Here is a 23,043-nt window from a genome sequence, read left to right on the forward strand (position 1 = left end):
ATTATACTGTACCCTGCATTCTGTATAGTAGTATACTGTACCCTCATTCTACTACCCTGTATAGTATTATACTGTACCCTGCAATGTATTGTATCACTACTCTAGTGTTCCCCTCTATATACCTCTTCCTCTATGCTTTTTCTAGGTCTAGAATCACAAAAATCCTTTATTCATATCTCTCTCTCTCTCTCTCCCCACGCTCTCTCTTCTCCCCTCTCTCTGTATACTATATCCCTCCCTCTCTCTCTCTCTCTCTCTCTCTCTCTCTCTCTTTTTTCTCTCTCTCGCTCTCTCTCAATTCAAGGGGCTTTATTGGCAAATCTTTATTACTCTCTCTCTGTCTCTCTTCTTCTCTGTCTCTCTCTCTCTCTCTCTGTCTAACTTTCTCTCTCTATCTCTCTTCTCTCTCTCTCTCTCCATTTCTCTCTCTCCCCCTTTCTCTCTCTCTCTCTTCTCTTCTCTCTCTCTCTCTCTCTCTCTCTCTCTCTCTCTCTCTCTCTCTCCCTCCCCCTCTCTCTCTCTCTCTCTCTCTCTCTCCCTCCCCCTCTCTCTCTCTCTCTCTCTCTCTGTCTAACTTTCTCTCTCTATCTCCTCCTTCTCTCTCTATCTCCCTTCTCTCTCGATCTCTCCTTCTCTCTCTTTCTCTCTCTCTCACTCTCTCTCTCTCAATTCAAGTGGCTTTATTGGCATGGGAAACATATGTTAACATTGCCAAAGCAAGTGGAGTAGATAAATATACAAAAGTGAAATAAACAATAAAATGAACAGTAAACATTACACTCACAGAAGTTCCAAAAGAATAAAGACATTACAAATGTCATATTATGTAACGATGTGTGGTAACGATGTGCAAATGGTTAAAGTACACAAGGAAAATAAATAACCATAAATATGGGTTGTATTTACAATGGTGTTTGTTCTTCACTGGTTGCCCTTTTCTTGTGGCAACAGGTCACACATCTTGCTGCTGTGATGTCACACTGGAGTATTTCACCCAGTAGATATGGGAGTTTATCAAAATCGGGTTTGTTTTAAAATTCTTGTGGATCTGTATAATCTGAGGGAAATATGTGTCTCTAATATGGTCATACATTGGGCAGGAGGTTAGGAACTGCATCTCAGTTTCCACTCATTTTGTGGGCAGTGAGCACATAGCCTGTCTTCACTTGAGAGCCAGGTCTGTCTACAGCGGTCTTTCTCAATAGCAAGGCTATGCTCACTAAGTCTGTACATAGTCAAAGATTTCCTTAAGTTTGGGTCAGTCACAGTGGTCAGGTATTCTGCCACGGTGTACTCTGTTTAGGGCCAAATAGCATTCTAGTTTGCTCTGTATTTTGGTTAATTATTTTTGGTTGGGTCTAATTGTGTTGCTGTCCTGGGGCTATTTGTGTCTGTTTGTGTTTGTGAACAGAGCCCCAGGACCAGCTTGCTTAGGGGACTCTTCTCAGGTTCATCTCTCTGTAGGTGATGGCTTTGTTATGGAAGGTTTGGGAATCGCTTCCTTAGGTGTTTGTAGAATTTAACGGCTCTTTTCTGGATTTGATAATTAGCAGGTATCGGCCTAATTCTGCTCTGCATACATTATTTGGTGTTCTACATTGTACACAGAGGATATTTTTGCAGAATTCTGCATGCAGAGTCTCAATTTGTGTTTTGTCCCATTTTGTGAATTCTGGTTGTGAGCGGGCCCCAGACCTCACAACCATAAGGGCAATGTGTTCTATAACTGAGTCAAGTATTTTAGCCAGATCCTAATTGGTATGTTGAATTTATGTTCCTTTTGATTGCATAGAATGCCCTTCTTGCCTTGTCTCTCTCTCTTTTCGTGCTCTCTTCTTCTCCGTTCCCTTCATCCCCTTCCTCTTTAACCCCTCCCAGCTCCTGACCCAGCCAGCTGACTCCCAGGAGGAGATCACGGCCCGCCACCACATCGCTGACCAGCTGGAGCGTCGCTTCATCCCCCGCCCCCTCTGCAAGAGCTCCCTGTTCGCAGAGTTCAACAACGAGCTGAAGATCCTCAAGGAGGCCGTGCACAGTGGCTCTGGTTGGTAACCCACTGATTAGTATACTAGTTATTAGTAGCGTAGCCGTTAGTATACTACTTTCTAGGTCACTACCCATTAGTACACTACCCATTAGTGGACTACCCATTAATACACTACCCATTAATATACTACCCATTAATACACTACCTATTAGTACACTACCCATTAGCACACTACCCCTTAGTACACTACCCATTAATACACTACCCATTAATACACTACCTATTAGTACACTACCCATTAGCACACTACCCCTTAGTTACTACCCATTAGTTACTACCCATTAACACACTACCCATTAATACACTACCTATTAGTACACTACCCATTAGTACACTACTCATTAGTGGACTACCCATTAACACACTACCCATTAACACACTACCCATTAATACACTACCTATTAGTACACTACCCATTAGTACACTACTCATTAGTGGACTACCCATTAATACACTACCCATTAATACACTACCTATTAGTACACTACCCATTAGAACACTACCCATTAGTTACTACCCATTAGTACACTACCCATTAGTTACTACCCATTAGTACACTACCCATTAGTTACTACCCATTAGTACACTACCCATTAGTTACTACCCATTAGTTACTACCCATTAGTACACTACCCATTAGTTACTACCCATTGGTACTACCCATTAGCAAACTACCCATTAGTACACTACCCATTAGTACACTACCCATTAGTGGACTACCCATTAATACACTACCCATTAATACACTACCTATTAGTACACTCCCCATTAGCATACTACCCATTAGTTACTACCCATTAGTTCACTACCCATTAATACACTACCCATTAGTTACTACCCATTAGTTACTACCCAGTAGTACACGACCCATTAGTACACTACCCATTAGTTATTACCCATTAGTACACCACCCATTAGTACACTACCATTAGTTACTACCCATTAGTACACTACCCATTAGTACACTACCCATTAGTGGACTACCCATTAATACACTACCCATTAGTGCACTACCCATTAGTACACTACCCATTAGTGCACTACCCATTAGGACACTACCCATGAGTTACTACCCATGAGTTACTACCCATTAGTTACTACCCATTAATACACTACCCATTAGTGCACTACCCGTTAGTACTCTGCACATTAGTACAATACACGTTAGAGCACTACCCGTTAGTGCACTACCCATTAGTGCACTACCCATTAGTACACTACCCATTAGTACGCTACCCATTAGTTCACTACCCATTAGTACACTACCCATTAGTTCACTACCCATTAGTTACTACCCATTAGTACACTACTCATTAGTTACAACCCATTAGCACACTACCCATTAGTACACTACTCATTAGTTACTACCCATTAGTACACTACCCATTAGTGCACTACCCGTTAGTACTCTGCACGTTAGTACACTACCCATTAGTTACTACCCATTAGTTACTACCCATTAATACACTACCCATTTAGTACACTACCCATTAGTGCACTACCCATTGGTTACTACCCATTAGTACACTACTCATTAGTTACAACCCATTAGCACACTACCCATTAGTACACTACCCATTAGTTACTACCCATTAATACACTACCCATTAGTGCACTACCCGTTAGTACTCTGCACGTTAGTACACTACCCATTAGTTACTACCCATTAGTTACTACCCATTAATACACTACCCATTAGTACACTACCCATTAGTGCACTACCCATTGGTTACTACCCATTAGTACACTACCCATTAGTACACTACCCATTAGTGCACTACCCATTAGGACACTACCCATTAGTTACTACCCATTAGTACACTACCCATTAGTGCACTACCCATTAGTACACTACCCATTAGGTACTACCCATTAGTTACTACCCAGTAGTACACTACCCATCAGTACACTACCCATTAGTACACTACCCATTAGTACACTACCCATTAGTACACTACCCATTAGTCCACTACCCATTAGTGTACTACCCATTAGTACACTACCCATTAGTTACTACCCAGTAGTTCACTACCCATTAGTTACTACCCAGTAGTACACTACCCATTAGTACACTACCCATTAACACACTACCCATTAGTGAACTACCCATTAGTACACTACCCATTAGAACACTACCCATTAGTTACTACCCATTATTTCACTACCCATTAGTACACTACCCATTAGCACTCTACCCAAATGCCATGTTAACCTTTCGTTATTAAATGACAGGTTATGATAAGAGATGTCTGTTCATGCCCCCTCCTGCCCACAGCGTACCAGGGCAAGACGTCCATCAGCACAGTGGGCACGTCCACCTCTGCCTACCGCCTGTCGCTGGCTACCATGTCCCGGTCCAACACGGGCACGGGCACGGTGTGGGAGCAGGAGAGCCAGCCGTCACGCCAGCCCTCTCAGGACACGCTAAGCCGCACCGACGAGGATGACGAACAGGAGCAGGAAGAGAGTCAGACACCCCTCCTACTACTATCACTACCACTATCACTCTATCACTGAGTCAGATACCCCTCCTACTACTATCACTACCACCATCACTCTATCACTGAGTCAGATACCCCTCCTACTACTATCACTACCACTATCACTCTATCACTGAGTCAGATACCCCTCCTACTACCATCACTACCACTATCACTCTATCACTGAGTCAGATACCCCTCCTACTACTATCACTACCACTATCACTCTATCACTGAGCCAGATACCCCTCCTACTACTATCACTACCACTATCACTCTATCACTGAGTCAGATACCCCTCCTACTACCATCACTACCACTATCACTCTATCACTGAGTCAGATACCCCTCCTACTACTATCACTACCACTATCACTCTATCACTGAGTCAGATACCCCTCCTACTACCGTCACTACCACTATCACTCTATCACTGAGTTAGATACCCCTCCTACTACTATCACTACCACTATCACTCTATCACTGAGTCAGATACCCCTCCTACTACCATCACTACCACTATCACTCTATCACTGAGTCAGATACCACTCCTACTACTATCACTACCACTATCACTGAGTCAGATACCCCTCCTACTACCATCACTACCACTATCACTCTATCACTGAGTCAGATACCACTCCTACTACTATCACTACCACTATCACTCTATCACTGAGTCAGATACCCCTCCTACTACTATCACTACCACTATCACTCTATCACTGAGTCAGATACCCCTCCTACTACTATCACTACCACTATCACTCTATCACTGAGTCAGATACCCCTCCTACTACCATCACTACCACTATCACTCTATCACTGAGTCAGATACCACTCCTACTACTATCACTACCACTATCACTCTATCACTGAGTCAGATACCCCTCCTACTACCATCACTACCACTATCACTCTATCACTGAGTCAGATACCCCTCCTACTACTATCACTACCACTATCACTCTATCACTGAGTCAGATACCCCTCCTACTACCATCACTACCACTATCACTCTATCACTGAGTCAGATACCCCTCCTACTACTATCACTACCACTATCACTCTATCACTGAGTCAGATACCCCTCCTACTACCATCACTACCACTATCACTCTATCACTGAGTCAGATACCCCTCTTACTACTATCACTACCACTATCACTCTATCACTGAGTCAGATACCCCTCCTACCTACTACTATCACTCTATCACTGAGTCAGACACCCCTCCTACTACTATCACTGAGTCAGACACCCCTCCTACTACTGTCACTGAGTCAGACACCCCTCCTACTACTATCACTGAGTCAGACACCCCTCCTACTACTATCACTGAGTCAGACACCCCTCCTTCTACTATCACTGAGTGAGACACCACTCCTACTACTATCACTGAGTGAGACACCACTCCTACTACTATCACTGAGTCAGACACCACTCCTACTACTATCACTGAGTCAGACACCACTCCTACTATTATCACTGAGTCAGACACCCCTCCTACTACTATCACTGAGTCAGACACCACTCCTACTACTATCACTAGTCATGCTTATGTTAGAGAAATTAACATTCAATTATCTGGCAACAGCTCTGGTGGACATGCAGTCTGCATGCCAGCCCCCACCCTCAAAACTTGAGACATCTGTGGCATTGTGTTGTGTGACAAAACTGCACATTTTAGAGTGGTCTCCAGCACAAGGTGCACCTGTGTAATGACCATGCTGTTTAATCAGCTTCTTGATATGCCACACATGTCAGGTGGATGGATTATCTTGGCAAAGGAGAAATGTTCACTAACAGGGATGTAAACAAATTTACCTCCTTTCCCTCCCTCTCTCTCTGTCCCTACCTCCTTTCCCCTCCCTCTCTCTCTGTCCTGACCTCCTTTCCTCCCTCTCTCTCTGTCCTTACCTCCTTCCCCTCCCTCTCTCTCTGTCCTGACCTCCTTTCCTCCCTCTCTCTCTGTCCTTACCTCCTTTTCCCTCCCTCTCTCTCTGTCCTGACCTCCTCTCCTCTCCCCTCCCGCTCTCTCTGTCCTGACCTCCTTTCCTCCCTCTCTCTCTGTCCTGACCTCCTTTCCTCCCTCTCTCTCTGTCCTTACCTCCTTTCCTCCCTCTCTCTCTGTCCTGACCTCCTTTCCTCCCTCTCTCTCTGTCCTGACCTCCTTTCCTCCCTCTCTCTCTGTCCTGACCTCCTTTCCTCCCTCTCTCTCTGTCCTTACCTCCTTTTCCCTCCCTCTCTCTCTGTCCTGACCTCCTCTCCCCTCCCTCTCTCTCTGTCCTGACCTCCTTTCCTCCCTCTCTCTCTGTCCTTACCTCCTTTCCTCCCTCTCTCTCTGTCCTGACCTCCTTTCCTCCCTCTCTCTCTGTCCTGACCTCCTTTCCTCCCTCCCTCTCTCTCTGTCCTGACCTCCTTTCCTCCCTCTCTCTCTGTCCTTACCTCCTTTCCCCTCCCTCTCTCTCTGTCCTGACCTCCTTTCCTCCCTCTCTCCCTGTCCTTACCTCCTTTCCTCCCTCTCTCTCTGTCCTTACCTCCTTTCCCCTCCCTCTCTCTCTGTCCTGACCTCCTTTCCTCCCTCTCTCTCTGTCCTTACCTCATTTTCCCTCCCTCTCTCTCTGTCCTGACCTCCTTTCCTCCCTCTCTCTCTCTGTCCTTACCTCATTTTCCCTCCCTCTCTCTCTGTCCTGACCTCCTCTCCTCTCCCCTCCCTCTCTCTCTGTCCTGACCTCCTTTCCTCCTTCTCTCTCTGTCCTGACCTCCTTTCCTCCCTCTCTCTCTGTCCTGACCTCCTTTCCTCCCTCTCTCTCTGTCCTTACCTCCTTTCCTCCCTCTCTCTCTGTCCTGACCTCCTTTCCTCCCTCTCTCTCTGTCCTGACCTCCTTTCCTCCCTCTCTCTCTGTCCTGACCTCCTTTCCTCCCTCTCTCTCTGTCCTTACCTCCTTTTCCCTCCCTCTCTCTCTGTCCTGACCTCCTCTCCCCTCCCTCTCTCTCTGTCCTGACCTCCTTTCCTCCCTCTCTCTCTGTCCTTACCTCCTTTCCTCCCTCTCTCTCTGTCCTGACCTCCTTTCCTCTCTCTCTCTCTGTCCTGACCTCCTTTCCTCCCTCCCTCTCTCTCTGTCCTGACCTCTTTTCCTCCCTCTCTCTCTGTCCTGACCTCCTTTCCTCCCTCTCTCTCTGTCCTTACCTCCTTTCCCCTCCCTCTCTCTCTGTCCTGACCTCCTTTCCTCCCTCACTCCCTGTCCTTACCTCCTTTCCTCCCTCTCTCTCTGTCCTTACCTCCTTTCCCCTCCCTCTCTCTCTGTCCTGACCTCCTTTCCTCCCTCTCTCTCTGTCCTTACCTCATTTTCCCTCCCTCTCTCTCTGTCCTGACCTCCTTTCCTCCCTCTCTCTCTCTGTCCTTACCTCATTTTCCCTCCCTCTCTCTCTGTCCTGACCTCCTCTCCTCTCCCCTCCCTCTCTCTCTGTCCTGACCTCCTTTCCTCCTTCTCTCTCTGTCCTTACCTCCTTTCCTCCCTCTCTCTCTGTCCTTACCTCCTTTCCTCCCTCTCTCTCTGTCCTTACCTCCTTTCCTCCCTCTCTCTCTGTCCTGACCTCCTTTCCTCCCTCTCTCTCTGTCCTTACCTCCTTTCCTCCCTCTATCTCTGTCCTAACCTCCTTTCCTCCCTCTCTCTCTGTCCCTACCTCCTTTCCTCCCTCTCTCTCTGTCCCTACCTCCTCCCCTCCCTCTCTCTCTGTCCTGACCTCCTTTCCTCTCCCTCTGTCCCTACCTCCTCCCCTACCTCTCTCTCTGTCTCTCCCTCCCCTCCTCTCTCTCCTCTAGATGACTCTATCAGTATTCCCAGTGTGGTGAGTGAACATGAGGTCTTCCTGCCCAGGCTCATCACCCAGCGACGCTTCTCTAGTCATGCCACGGGCAGCGCCCAGCCTGAACCCAGCACCCGCAGCACCATGCTGCCCAGCCACAGGTAACACACACACACACAACCCTACACACACACACACGCCTACACACACACACCCCTACACACACACACCCCTACGCACACACACACCCCTACACACACAAAACCCTACCCCTACACACACACACACACATCCACACTAGGTTGTACTATGCCTGTCCACACATCACCACATTCAGTACATGTCAAACACCGTCACTTCAGAAGCCACAATCATAGTCATACTATTTGTGTTGTTTCAAGCTGTTTATTTCTGTTTATTTGTGTACCCTTTTCTGGAGAACAGCATGCTAGATGAACAGACAGGAAGTGAGGAATGCTACAAGTCATAGTAGTTTTAGCAGAGAGATTAGCTGTATTATTATCTATGCATAGTCACTAACTCTACATGTACATATTACCTCAATTACCTTGACCCCCGCACATTGACTCGGTACCGGTACCCCCTGTATATAGCCTCCACATTGACTCGGGTACCGGTACCCCCTGTATATAGCCTCCACATTGACTCGGTACCGGTAGCCCCTGTATATAGCCTCCACATTGACTCTGTACCAGTACCCCCTGTATATAGCCTCCACATTGACTCTGTACCAGTACCCCCTCTATATAGCCTCACTATTGTTATTTTAAATTATTTGTTACTTTTATTCCGTACTTTTTAAAAGTTATTTTTCTTACTGCATTGTTGGTTAAGGGCTTGTAAGTAAGCATTTCACTGTTAGGTCTACACTTGTTGTATTCGGCATGTCACAAATAAAATTTGATTTGATTTTGTTTGAATACTTTAAAAACACACCCTTCCTGCCAAGGATTTCTTCAAGTAAGGGAGGAAGGATGCGTATTTAGAGTATTCAAGCAGGGCCCTAGATCAATGGAAAGTTCCTGACAAGTTGATCCAGCTACCGTGCTATAGGAGACCCATCCGAAGAGGGGCCTTGGACATTGGGCAGCATGCTCTCCTCCCTCCCTAAACCCCTTTTCCCCTTCCTGCCCCCTCCTCTGCAGTGAACCCAATGTGCTAGATGAGTCTCAAGGACTGGAAGAGGGTAACCTGTCTAGGTACAGTGTCACGTCACAGCCCCCCTGTGTGTTGCGTCTCTCTGTGTGCAGTTTGGGGGAGGCTCGGGCCAGTCGGACGGCCTCCTCTGACTTCTTCGTTTTCCTCACTCATTATCTCATCCAATCAAAACCGCCGTTGGTCTATCACCCTTCCTCTTCGTATAGGTCTAATGTAACGTAGTCTCTTGTTCCCCTCGTAGCTTCCACACTGATCCACCCACCCATCTCAAGTCATCCGCTGTTGCCTCTTTAACACTTTAAGTCCCTGGGCGGTGTGAGGACGCTGGGAGTCAGTGGTAATGTGTCTCAGCCTGCTCAGTCCATCGGTGCCATCATGGTCTTCATACTGTTTCAGGCTTTTCACTGTTCAAATTGGACGTCCCCTCCAGGATACCAATCTGTGGGGCATGAGGTACTGGAGTGGCAATCCATCATTTATCTTATCAACAAGTCTAACGTTACCTGATAGGTTCATGTTATAGTTCAGTGCTGGTAATATGGTACGAGCTGTCTACATAAGAACACAGATCACTCCAGACCTCATAACCCCCTTTGTGTTTTGGTGTATTCTTGTGCTGTGATTGGGTGTCCTTGATTGGTGGGTGTGTCGGTGTGGTGTGCAGTGGAGTGATTGGGTGAGTGGGGATAGATGGGAAGAATGGAAGGAGCAGTGGACAGACACATGTCCTCTTGACTCTCCTATGTGTCTCAGTGAAAGAGAGAGAGAGAGTTCATTAGGAGAAGCACTACCTCTGTGTTGTACTGATTGGTTTTGTCTGTCTGTCTCTGCATGTCTATCTGTCTGTCTCTGGTCTCTGCATGTCTGCATGTCTGTCTCTTTGTCTGTCTGTCTCGCTGTCTCTGCATGTTTGTCTGTCTCTGTGTCTCTCTGTCTGTCTCTCTGTCTGTCTGTCTGGTTGGGTTGTGTAGGGTGGCCAGTGTGCAGAGTGAACCAGGCCAGCAGAACCTCTTGAACCAACCTCCGCTGGGACGCAATAGAGGACTGAGACAGGTGAGAGTAGTCTTAAAGGTGGAACTGAGCATTTTAAATAAATAGCTCCTTTTAAGTTTATTGAGAAAATCTTTGTTTTTTTAAATCCATTGTTCTCAATTATTGAATTGGAATTTCAGTTTACCACCCGAATTGACTAACTTCAATTAACCCTGGTTTATACGGTTTGTTTCCATTTGGTGTGTGCGGTGGGGTGTATCGGGGTGCGGCGGGGTGTATCGGGGTGTATCGGGGTGCGTGGGGTGTATCGGGGTGCGGCGGGGTGTATCGGGGTGCAGTGGGTGTATCGGGGTGCGGTGGGTGTATCGGGGTGCGGCGGGTGTATCGGGGTGCGGCGGGTGTATCGGGGTGCGGCGGGGTGTATCGGGGTGCGGCGGGGTGTATCGGGGTGCGGTGAGGTGTATCGGGGTGCGGTGAGGTGTATCGGGGTGTGGTGAGGTGTATCGGGGTGCTGCGGGTGTATCGGGGTATGGTGGGGTGTATCGGGTGTGGTGGGGTATATCGGGGTGTGGTGGGGTGTATCGGGTGTGGTGGGGTATATCGGGGTGTGGTGGGGTGTATCGGGTGTGGTGGGGTGTATCGGGGTGTGGTGGGGTGTATCGGGGTGTATCGGGTGTGGCGGGGTGTATCGGGTGTGGTGGGGTATATCGGGGTGTGGTGGGGTGTATCGGGTGTGGTGGGGTGTATCGGGTGTGGTGGGGTGTATAGTGGTGTGGTGGGGTGTATCGGGTGTGGTGGGGTGTATCGGGTGTGGTGGGGTGTATAGTGGTGTGGTGGGGTGTATCGGGTGTGGTGGGGTGTATAGTGGTGTGGTGGGGTGTATCGGGTGTGGTGGGGTGTATAGTGGTGTGGTGGGGTGTATCGGGTGTGGTGGGGTGTATAGTGGTGTGGTGGGGTGTATCGGGTGTGGTGGGGTGTATAGTGGTGTGGTGGGGTGTATCGGGTGTGGTGGGGTGTATCGGGTGTGGTGTATCGGGTGTGGTGGGGTGTATAGTGGTGTGGTGGGGTGTATAGTGGTGTGGTGGGGTGTATCGGGTGTGGTGGGGTGTATCGGGTGTGGTGGGGTATATCGGGGTGTGGTGGGGTGTATCGGGTGTGGTGGGGTGTATCGGGTGTGGTGGGGTGTATAGTGGTGTGGTGGGGTGTATCGGGGTGCGGCTGAAGTAATGAGTGAAGTATTTAAAGGGCAACAGTGCATTTTGAACACACGACCCCTCCCCGTTTCCCAGGTCGTTCAGTACAGCACTATTTCTGCTTCATTGAATGTTCCACTACATTTTCTGCGTACTGAACGCAGCCCTGGTCTTGTCACATGGTCAGAGAAAACGATGTCCCTAATTGTGGATAATGATGAAGAGGCTATCCCCATTGACATTCACAGTGGAAATTATATGTGGATTGGGTTGATTGATATTTCAATGCAGTTGCGACGCCCCCTGCTGTCTCTTCCGAAGAGTGAGGCGCGAGGACCAGGTCGCTCTGGAGCCCGACTCTCTGCCACCCGCAGGAGCATCCAGCCCAAGAACAAGCCTCTGGGTAACTGTGTGTGTGTCTGTTGTGTGACAGAGATTGTGTAACAATAGCAAACTTGCCCTACACTTCAGATCAAGCACACTGCAGTTCACATTCAGACTTTGGGATATGAACTATTAATACTCAGTATTTGCTCATGAACGTATCTCTGACAGTCTGACTCCTCCAACTGTGTTGACTTGAACTGACATGTACCGATCCTCCTCATTCACAACCGTTGTCTCTGTTCCAATGTGTCTTTATCCCGTCACCTCCGACCCCAATAACTGACTGTGTTCATTCTGTGTTCTGTTTATGCCTTTGTTTCAATTCGAAATAAAGAAACGTTATTGGACTGCGAAGGTGAGACACCTATACTTCCCCCCTCTCCTCTTGCAACGTAACAACGCCCTCTCTCTGAAACCTCTCACCTGATACGTTGCTCTGCATGTCTGTCTTGCATCCCCCCCCCTCGCTCCCGCCCCCTCCACTCCTCTCCCTCACCCCTGGTAGTTGTAGTGTGTCCGCTAGTTCCCAAGGTGGCGCTGTGATGAACTGTGTATGTGATGTCTGTCATGTCTCCTCAGCAACCCACGGGTGGGACCAGAAGAGGGTGGTCACCTTCACAGAGGGCCAGCAGGCTCAGGCAAAGTCCCCCGACCCCGGTGGCGCCAATGCGCCCCCAGAGGGTAGGAAGGCCAGCCCGGCCCCTCCAATCACTCCCCCTGCTGCCCCTGGGGCCTCATCATCGGCCACCGTCAAAGCTGACCTCCACAGCCCTGCCAAGAAACAGGTACGACTGGGGGAGTAAGGATGTTTTATGACATTGTTGATTCTCACAGGCTTCTGTAGTTTGTATCATGTTTACTTGGTAAGAAGGTAAGCAGAACGGCCATTTTGCATAGCTTGCATTTGGAACTTTGTTAGGGTGTAAATGAGGCATTAAGTGATAATCCACTCCAGACATGAAACTCATGAAACTCCTCTCATTGTGGTGCTCTATAAGTGGGTAAAATAACTATTTGATTATTTAACTTCTATGTGGTTTGTCTGGTAAATTGTATTTAATTTGATTTGAAATCAGGAAATCATGGGGACACTTGAAACTAAATAGTGGAACAAATGATTCAACTCAGTTTCTTCTTCAACTACCATCACGCAACGCCCGTTTCTCCTCTTCCTCCTCGCCCTGGCCTGTGTCTGGCCTGTGTCTGTCTCTGGCCTGTGTCTGTCTCTGGCCTGTGTCTGTCTCTGTGGTAAATAATGAAGGGTACATGAAAAGACAACGCCTGTTTCTCCTCTCCCTCCTCGCCCTGGCCTGTGTCTGTCTCTGTGGTAAATAATGAAGGGTACATGAAAAGACAACACCTGTTTCTCCTCTCCCTCCTCGCCCTGGCCTGTGTCTGTCTCTGTGGTAAATAATGAAGGGTACATGAAAAGACAACACCTGTTTCTCCTCTCCCTCCTCGCCCTGGCCTGTGTCTGTCTCTGTGGTAAATAATGAAGGGTACATGAAAAGACAACGCCATTGATCACGTCACATTATTCATTTCTATGTGAAGACTCAATAGCGCATTGAAGCCAAATTAAGTTGGTTAGAGGCCCAGTACATTCAAAAATGTGTTTTATATCTATTTCCACAATGAGGTTGTAATAATACTGTGAAAATGATGATATTGCCCCTTTACTGTAAGAGCTGTTTGAAAAGACCACCTGAAATGTCTTCCTGTTTTGGTGGGATGGAGTTTTGGCCTGCCTGTTGACATCAATAAGAAAGAGTTCCAAACCTCTCTGACAATAATAGCTAGTTTTCCATTTCCCCTTCCCCACTCAGACAGCTCCCAGGCAGTCCTAGCAAAATTCTTGCTATAGAAATGTCTCTTTGCTGAGAAGCTATTTTTGTTACGTTTTGACCATTTTAATTGAAAACATTCACAGCAAGGTTCTTAATTGTGACCCAGAAATGATTTGATATTGAGATAAAAAGGGCTGCAATGGACCTCCTAAAATGGCTTCTCATGGAGACAACATGCTACTCCAGGAAGTGATGTTGCAAGTTAACTCAGTGCTGCCCACTCTCATTGATGAACTCCAGTAGAAGGCCGAACAGGGCATGCTGCCATTAGCAACTCAATTATCCTTAGAACTTCTTCCGTGTGCGATTTTGAAAGAATCGGTTAGAGCACATACATCTGGTATATTAGAAACAATTATTGGTACCATGACTGTCTTCTAAACCATTTTTTATTTACATGAAGATTGACCACGAAGATCGCAATTTTTCCATTCATTATAATGGGGGATCCTGCTTTCTGCTAACAGTGCAGCTATTTGTCCTGCCCTGGTGGGAAAGCATGGGAAAGGGCCGTAGCCATAGCAATTTAAGCCCCTCCACTCCTCGAGGTAGACAATCTGCAGATGAAAGCATATAAATATAATGAATGGGTTGGACATGGTGAGATTGTATACTTTTTCAGCTAGCTAGCTACTTCACACACTGACAATTACTTTGGTATTACTGTGTGTAGCTACGTTTGCTAGCTAGCTACCTAAGCAGACTGTAAAAAGCCCAGCGAGAGATCATTGCGTTATAGGTTTTCTAGTCGGCTTGAGGTGCAAGATCTCCACAACAATTTTTACATGTTGCTACCAACCTTATTATAACGACAAAATTATACATTTCTTCACTCAAAATGTTTTGCTCCCATATTAGTGTTGTTTAACCCTATAAATCATATTAATTTGTGTTTTTGAGAGGATTATTCATTTAAGTCATCGCTCATTCCAGAAGAGACAGAGAGAGATGGGAATGAATGTGAGTTCTCTATATTTAACAGCATGGACTAAGTCTTTGAAATATCACTCTTCTCCCACTTGTTTCCTGGTTCTAGTTGGAGAGCAAGGAGAAACGAGAACAGTGGGGCCTCCGCAGCAGCCTCTCTCCTCGGCCCTCCATCTCCCCCACACCAACCTCCTCCTGCTCTCCTCTCCCTCCTCCACCTCTCCCCATCTCCCGCGCCTCCACTCCCACCCCACCCTCCTCCTGCTCTCCTCTCCCTCCTCCACCTCTCCCCATCTCCCGCGCCTCCACCCCCACCCCACCCTCCTCCTGCTCTCCTCTCCCTCCTCCACCTCTCCCCATCTCCCGCGCCTCCACCCCCACCCCACCCTCCTCCTGCTCTCCTCTCCCTCCTCCACCTCTCTCCATCTCTCGCACCTGTTCTCCCCTCCCCCCTCTGCCGATCCTGGGGATCCGACCCCCCGCTCCCCCCACCCACCTCTTCCATCCTGGTCCGTCCTCCCATCAGACCCCCGAGAGCCCCGAGGACGAGGACACGACTGCCCTGCTGGGGAGGAACGCAGACACCCTCCTCCACATTTCAGAGGACAATGGGGGCACAGAGAACCCCCTACTCGCCCCCCTGCTCTCCCCCCGCCGCTTGCCCGCCCTGGCCCCACACCACTCCCCCGCCCTGCCCCCCCGCCGCTCCCCCCTCCCCATCTCCCCAGTCGACCTGGACCTGGATGAGTCCCACGTCTGAGAAGCGTCCCTGTAACGTTTCAGTAACGTTTTGTTAACATTTCGGTAACAAAACTCGTAACGTAACGTTATAACTAGGGCCAGGAGTTTTTCCCTGACTGAACTTGCGTGACCGCACTAGGAAAAAGTCCTGGCCCTAGTTACAAGGCTCTAAACTACAGACGTAGGCTATAACTAGGGCCCGGAGTTTTGACCCTTTAGGTTAGATCACATGGTCCGGCTGGGGAAACTCCTGGCCCTAGTTATGACCCTGGCAGGGTAGCTTCTCTATGTCGGTCCACTTCTATATCTTTGGAGTCTGTGTTTAGACATTGAGCTGCCTGATATCTCTGTATCCTTCTAGCTAACGGAGGTCAGAGGGCGCTTGAAAAATGAGGAACCTGTTGGAATACTCTGAAAATAAAAATGCATCCTCCCTTCCTTGATCTGATCTGACATAAAATGACTGGTGAAATCAGTGCAGTAGAATCCTTGCTCTCACCTATCCAATCACGTTAGATTAGTGATTACCTCAAGAAAAAGAAGGGAGGAAAGATGCATCTTTAGAGTATTAGAACAGGGCCAAGGACCAATACCTGTTAGTGTTCTCCTCTTGCCCACTCCCCTGCCCCTCTCTCCCCTTCTCTCTCTGCTCTCTTCTGTCCTGTTAGAGCACCAAGATGAAATCCATACTTCACTATGTCTACAGTACCAGTGACAGTACATCCTCACCTGTGACATTTTAACCCATCTCATACCAAAGTATTCAAATCAAATGCAGAATCAACATGCCTTCTTCACACGTCAGGGTGGATTAATCCATGGAGTCCCAACAGGTGATCAAGTGGGACTGTTACTGTTGCTAGGTAGATCACATTCTATTTGTTGTGGTCTATTGAAAAGAGAAGGGAGAGTGTTTCCAGCAATTGGCTGCTACAAACATCTGTTTACCTTTTGGTTGACCTTGTCACCTCCGAAGAACTGTTTACAGTGAATCTGCTGAAGGGTAAACTGTTGACTAGAGAAATTAAATGTATATTAGCTATGATATTATGAAATGTATTATATTTAATCCTGAAGACTATTTTAAAGAAAGATTTAATATATATAATTGTCAAAGAATTGCAGAGAGGCATAGTATGTTTGTCATTAGGATAATATATTAGTGGCCTCCCAGGTGGCCACACTGCGGTCTAGGGCACTGCATCGCAGTGAGGCGTCACTACAGACCCGGGTTCGATCCCAGGCTGTGTCACAACCGGCCGTGACCTGGAGTCCCATAGGGCGGTGCACAATTGGCCCAGCGTGGTCTGGGTTAGGGGAGGGTTGGGCCGGGGGGGGCTTTACTTGGCTCATTGTGCTCTAGTGACTCCTTGTGGCGGGCCGGGCACCTGCAGGCTGACATTAGAAGTCAGTTAAACGGTGTTTCCTCTGACACATTGGGGCATCTGGCCTCCGGGTTAAGTGGGTGGGTGTTAAGGAGCGTGGTTTGGCTGCTAATGTTTCAGAGGACGCATGACTCGACCTTTGCCTTTTTTTGGTGAGAAAAAGGGGGGGAAACCAGAATGTTTATTTATTAATAGATGGATAGATTGACATAATTATTTATAAAATATTTATCCTCTTGGGGTTTCTAGGTTTGATTTATTGACAATTGACACACTGAGTGGTTGTTGTTTTCCTGTGGAAGTTGAGTCTGTTAGATTAGAAGAGGTTCTTTATGGAGGTTGAGTCTGTTAGATTAGAAGAGGTTCTTTATGGAGATTGAGTCTGTTAGATGAGAAGAGGTTCTTTATGGAGGTTGAGTCTGTTAGATGAGAAGAGGTTCTTTATGGAGGTTGAGTCTGTTAGATTAGAAGAGGTTCTTTATGGAGATTGAGTCTGTTAGATGAGAAGAGGTTCTTTATGGAGGTTGAGTCTGTTAGATTAGAAGAGGTTCTTTATGGAGGTTGAGTCTGTTAGATGAGAAGAGGTTCTTTATGGAGATTGAGTCTGTTAGATTAGAAGAGGTTCTTTATGGAGATTGAGTCTGTTAGATGAGAAGAGGTTCTTTATGGAGGTTGAGTCTGTTAGATGAGAAGAGGCTCTTTATGGAGGTTGAGTCTGTTAGATTAGAAGAGGTTCTTTATGGAGATTGAGTCTGTTAGATGAGAAGAGGTTCTTTATGGAGGTTGAGTCTGTTAGATGAGAAGAGGCTCTTTATGGAGGTTGAGTCTGTTAGATTAGAAGAGGTTCTTTATGGAGATTGAGTCTGTTAGATGAGAAGAGGTTCTTTATGGAGGTTGAGTCTGTTAGATGAGAAGAGGTTCTTTATGGAGGTTGAGTCTGTTAGATGAGAAGAGGCTCTTTATGGAGGTTGAGTCTGTTAGATTAGAAGAGGTTCTTTATGGAGATTGAGTCTGTTAGATGAGAAGAGGTTCTTTATGGAGGTTGAGTCTGTTAGATGAGAAGAGGCTCTTTATGGAAGTTGAGTCTGTTAGATTAGAAGAGGTTCTTTATGGAGATTGAGTCTGTTAGATGAGAAGAGGTTCTTTATGGAGGTTGAGTCTGTTAGATGAGAAGAGGTTCTTTATGGAAGTTGAGTCTGTTAGATTAGAAGAGGTTCTTTATGGAGATTGAGTCTGTTAGATGAGAAGAGGTTCTTTATGGAGGTTGAGTCTGTTAGATGAGAAGAGGCTCTTTATGGAGGTTGAGTCTGTTAGATGAGAAGAGGTTCTTTATGGAGGTTGAGTCTGTTAGATGAGAAGAGTCCAAAGCGCTATAAGTGGGGCAGGTCACACTTGGAAGACAATCCTAACATCAACTGAAGTAAAAATTAGGGTCTCCATATAGCTGAGGTTCAGTATTGTAGCACGCTTGAAATGTGAAGGTAATTTCAGATTGAGCCGACATAAGTAGCGTTTGCTGTGAATGCAGTCTCCACTAACGCTGGAAACCTTTGCCTTTAAATGTCAAACAGGCTACAACACAGAACTTCTGCGATACGGATTGAGTCCAGCCCTTAGTCGTGCATTGATGTCAATAGGAAACTAAGTGGACATTTTTGTAAAAGTTAGGTTTCGCCCCTTCGAGGGTAAAGGTCTTGTTTTAGTATGATGAATGTAAAACTATCATACCACAACTAACAGCTCACTGGGCACATACGTCACTTCAACGGTTAAAAGTTGGGTAAAAATAAGTTGATTCAACGTCATCACGGTGATTATTTTGGTTGAAATGACGTGGAAACAATGTTGATACAACCAGTTTTGGCCCAGTGGATGGATGTTGTTTTATGTGTAACCAAATCCAGGTTCTGTTTTGAATAGCCTCCAACGTAATACTGACCTTCTGTTGTAGTGAAAGCATCATAAAGAATAGGTAACTGGTTATGGGCACCGAGGTATTATTAGTATGTCCAGTAATGTCATAGAGTTTATAATGATGCTTTTTATTGTTGTGTTTTCAATGCTTTGAAGAAAGGTTTCTAGTCCTCAAAACCTTATGCCAACAAGATCCCTGATTCTGAGTTGTAGCAGTTAGGATGCCTCCTTGTTCAACTTCTGCCTTAAACTAGAGAACTGGGAGGACCCCTCCAGCTCCTTGATAATGGTCTGTTCCCTGACTGAGGTCCCCTTATGTGCCATGGGGCTTGGTACAGTCCAAACCTGAGATGGGTGTGCTGCAGTCTACTATCTTCTGGTTAATGTTGGTTTTGCACCAGATCAGTGAAAAGAGGAGGTAGTTATGAACTAAACGTGAAAAACCCAGAAACTTTGCAGTTCTTGACACAAACCGGTACGCCTGGCACCTACTACCATATCCCCTTGAAAGGCACTTAAATCATTAGTCTTGCCTATTTACCCTCTGAATGGCACACATACACAATCTGTGTCTCAATTGTCTCAAGGCTTAAAAATCATTCTTTAACCTGTCTCCTCTCCTTCATCTACACTGACTGAAGTGGATTTATGAGGTATCATAGCTTTCACCTGGATTCACCTGGTCAGAGCAGGTGTTCCTAATGGTTTGTACACTCAGTTATATGTGAAAGGAAGAACTGGGCTTTTCCTGAATATCTTCTACCATTTCCCCCTGTTTGACGGCGTCAGTGCAGAAGCGTTAGTAGTGATATGAATAGGTGCCATAATGCACATATGACTATTGCACTGTGAGTCGGTCTCATAGCTGTGTCTGCTTCTGTGTGTGATCTAAATGTACTGCTGTGTAGTTCCCACAGAGGCTGGTTATCAGATCTATAGTTCCCATATCGTTAGAGGGGTTATCAGATCTATAGTGCCCATATCGTTAGAGGGGTTATCAGATCTATAGTGCCCATATCGTTAGAGGGGTTATCAGATCTATAGTGCCCATATCGTTAGAGGGGTTATCAGATCTATAGTGCCCATATCGTTAGAGGGGTTATCAGATCTATAGTGCCCATATCGTTAGAGGGGTTATCAGATCTATAGTGCCCATATCGTTAGAGGGGTTATCAGATCTATAGTGCCCATATCGTTAGAGGGGATTCTATTTCAATGATAGTATCACTATAGTTCATTCTAGAACCCAGGGGGATAATACAAAAGTCTATTATACTGTATAAGCCAATTATACTGTAGGCGACATATTCTGGTGTCCCTGTGGACATGTTGTCTTGTCAGTGCTAACGGTCAGTGTCTGTCCGTGTGTGTAGTGCCAATGCTCTCTGCTGCGGAGCTGTCCTTGTGCAGATGCTTTCTGGGAGGTTGGCATGGAGACTTATTCATCAAACGTGCCATATATTCCAAAGTCATCTGCATTCTGCAGTTTGTCCCATGTAATGCACTGTTGAAGTGCTCTACTTAACCAGGTTTTCCAGAAATCTTGGTTGGAGGATTCCCGGATTTCTTGTTTATTACTTTCGGATTCCTTGACTCTTCCAACTAGTATATCAGGAGTTTGAGGAAAGTTACCAGAATTTGGAGACCTGAGTTCTATTTCATTGTCAATTACAATTTGTAGTACCGGTAAGCACACTGTATTGCTTTAAACATAATCAGAAAATGATATTTTTAAATGATTGCCAACTCATAGCTAACGTGTGATGATGTTCGTCGCAATGAAATATGTTTCTAGTTTGTTTAGTTTAGTTATATTTCTTACATGTTATGGAGGATAGCTGGATCTGTGTTGTTCTGGCTCTGGGAATAACTTTTCCATAAACTTGGAAGTTTACCTCAAAGTCCTATCCACATGCTAGGGGTGGCAGGTAGCCTAGTGGTTAGAGCGTTGGACAAGTAACTGAAAGGTTGCAAGATCCAATCCCCAAGCTGACAAGGTAAAAAAAAAAAAGCCAGTTAACCCACTGTTCCTAGGCCAGTTAACCCACTGTCCCTAGGCCAGTTAACCCACTGTTCCTAGGCCAGTTAACCCACTGTTCCTAGGCCAGTTAACCCACTGTTCCTAGGCCAGTTAACCCACTGTTCCTAGGCCAGTTAACCCACTGTTCCTAGGCCAGTTAACCCAATGTTCCTAGGCCAGTTAACCCACTGTCCCTAGGCCAGTTAACCCACTGTTCCTAGGCCAGTTAACCCACTGTTCCTAGGCCAGTTAACCCACTGTTCCTAGGCCAGTTAACCCACTGTTCCTAGGCCAGTTAACCCACTGTTCCTAGGCCAGTTAACCCACGGTTCCTAGGCCAGTTAACCCACTGTTCCTAGGCCAGTTAACCCACTGTTCCTAGGCCAGTTAACCCAATGTTCCTAGGCCAGTTAACCCACTGTTCCTAGGCCAGTTAACCCACTGTTCCTAGGCCAGTTAACCCACTGTTCCTAGGCCAGTTAACCCACTGTTCCTAGGCCAGTTAACCCACTGTTCCTAGGCCAGTTAACCCACTGTTCCTAGGCCAGTTAACCCACTGTTCCTAGGCCAGTTAACCCACTGTTCCTAGGCCAGTTAACCCACTGTTCCTAGGCCAGTTAACCCACTGTTCCTAGGCCAGTTAACCCACTGTTCCTAGGCTGTCATTGAAAATAAGAATTTGTTCTTAACTGACTTGCCTAGTTAAATAAATATAACATGCTGTATGGTGGAGCTGTGAGATATTCAGGTGTGTGTGTGTCAAATGCAGGGGCCCCCAGGGGTGGTTAGCAGTGGAGGCTGGTGGGAGGAGCTATAGGAAGACAGACTCATTGTAATGGCTGGAATGGAAGCCTGTCCTCCTATAGCTCCTCCCACCAGACTCCTCAGGTGGAAGTGACATTATGGTCTAGATTATATAATATAATTTTGATATTTTATTTCTCCAAATATATATTAACATCAGCATTTGTTCACATGCATTTGTTCATATTCAATCATGGTTCCATCGACATATATTTTTTCCTCTGTGTGACTCTGAAATATATCGTATTATATACTTAAGATATTTATTTCAAATGATTGTCTTGTCCTGTGTTAATCTATTCTAAAATATAGCTATATCAAAGTATTTATGAAATATTTAAAGAATAAATGGATATTGTTGTATACAATGTTATTTATTTGTATAATTGTTTCCTTCACTTGTAATATCTTGAACTGTCACTAACTGCCAACTAAATGTCAGTTTAGAGGGCATTTACTGTGGTTCAGATAAAACTACCACACAATCACCCACAGATGGCAGTAGAAAGGATACTCTGAAACAATTTCCTGGTTGGAGTTGATTAAAAGAAGGGCCTGGCTCTCTTTGGTTAAAGACTTCAACAGTGCCGGTCAGGTCAGAAGCTGGAGAAGGTAAGCTCATATACAGTCAGAGAACTAAGCAGACCAGACCCAGCTGCTAATGCATTGGTGCCTATGGGAGAGCCACCCCTTAAGCAGACTGGAACTGTGACCCATTTTTTCCACCATATCTGATAAGCTTCCTGTGTTGAGGTACACAGACCATACCTGTCCACTAACTCTCAAATCTTACTCACGTCTTCTTCAAACACTATCAGGTTATACTGTAGACCCTAGGGGGCTCTTCAACTCTGGTCCTGGAGGTCCAAAACACTATCAGGTTATACTGTATATACTGTAGACCCTAGGGGGCTCTTCAACTCTGGTCCTAGAGGTCCAAAACACTATCAGGTTATACTGTATATACTGTAGACCCTAGGGGGCTCTTCAACTCTGGTCCTGGAGGTCCAAAACACTATCAGGTTATACTGTATATACTGTAGACCCTAGGGGGCTCTTCAACTCTGGTCCTGGAGGTCCAAAACACTTGTTTTTGTTTCCACCTGGTAAGGAATTACACTCACCTGGTTAGGGGCGGACTGGGACCAGACATTGTCTCTGACATTTGTAACACAATTTTTTCCTCGATACTAACCAAATAATGATCATTTTGCAGGAAAACATGGTTAGACAGGCTCACTGGGCTGGACAAACCCATATGGCATTTGTCTGAAATGCCAGATGGCCAGTCTGCTCCTGCAACTGATGTCCCAG

At 46.3% G+C, this 23,043-nt stretch overlaps 1 protein-coding gene across 1 annotated transcript; it reads left to right on the forward strand.

The window, feature by feature from the left end:
• Positions 1–1,874: 1,874 nt before the first annotated feature.
• Positions 1,875–22,092, forward strand: LOC116362708 (vegetative cell wall protein gp1). Its single transcript, XM_031816823.1, has 9 exons — positions 1,875–2,044; positions 4,323–4,514; positions 8,356–8,500; positions 9,506–9,559; positions 10,490–10,571; positions 11,996–12,107; positions 12,426–12,446; positions 12,671–12,876; positions 14,975–22,092. The coding sequence occupies exons 2-9, from the start codon at positions 4,394–4,396 to the stop codon at positions 15,623–15,625; spliced, it is 1,392 nt and encodes a 463-aa protein (XP_031672683.1). The 5' UTR covers positions 1,875–2,044; positions 4,323–4,393; the 3' UTR covers positions 15,626–22,092.
• The last annotated feature ends 951 nt before the right edge of the window (positions 22,093–23,043 follow it).

The sequence above is a fragment of the Oncorhynchus kisutch genome, unplaced genomic scaffold (genome assembly GCF_002021735.2).
Source record: "Oncorhynchus kisutch isolate 150728-3 unplaced genomic scaffold, Okis_V2 scaffold875, whole genome shotgun sequence".
In the NCBI taxonomy this organism is placed as follows: domain Eukaryota; kingdom Metazoa; phylum Chordata; class Actinopteri; order Salmoniformes; family Salmonidae; genus Oncorhynchus; species Oncorhynchus kisutch.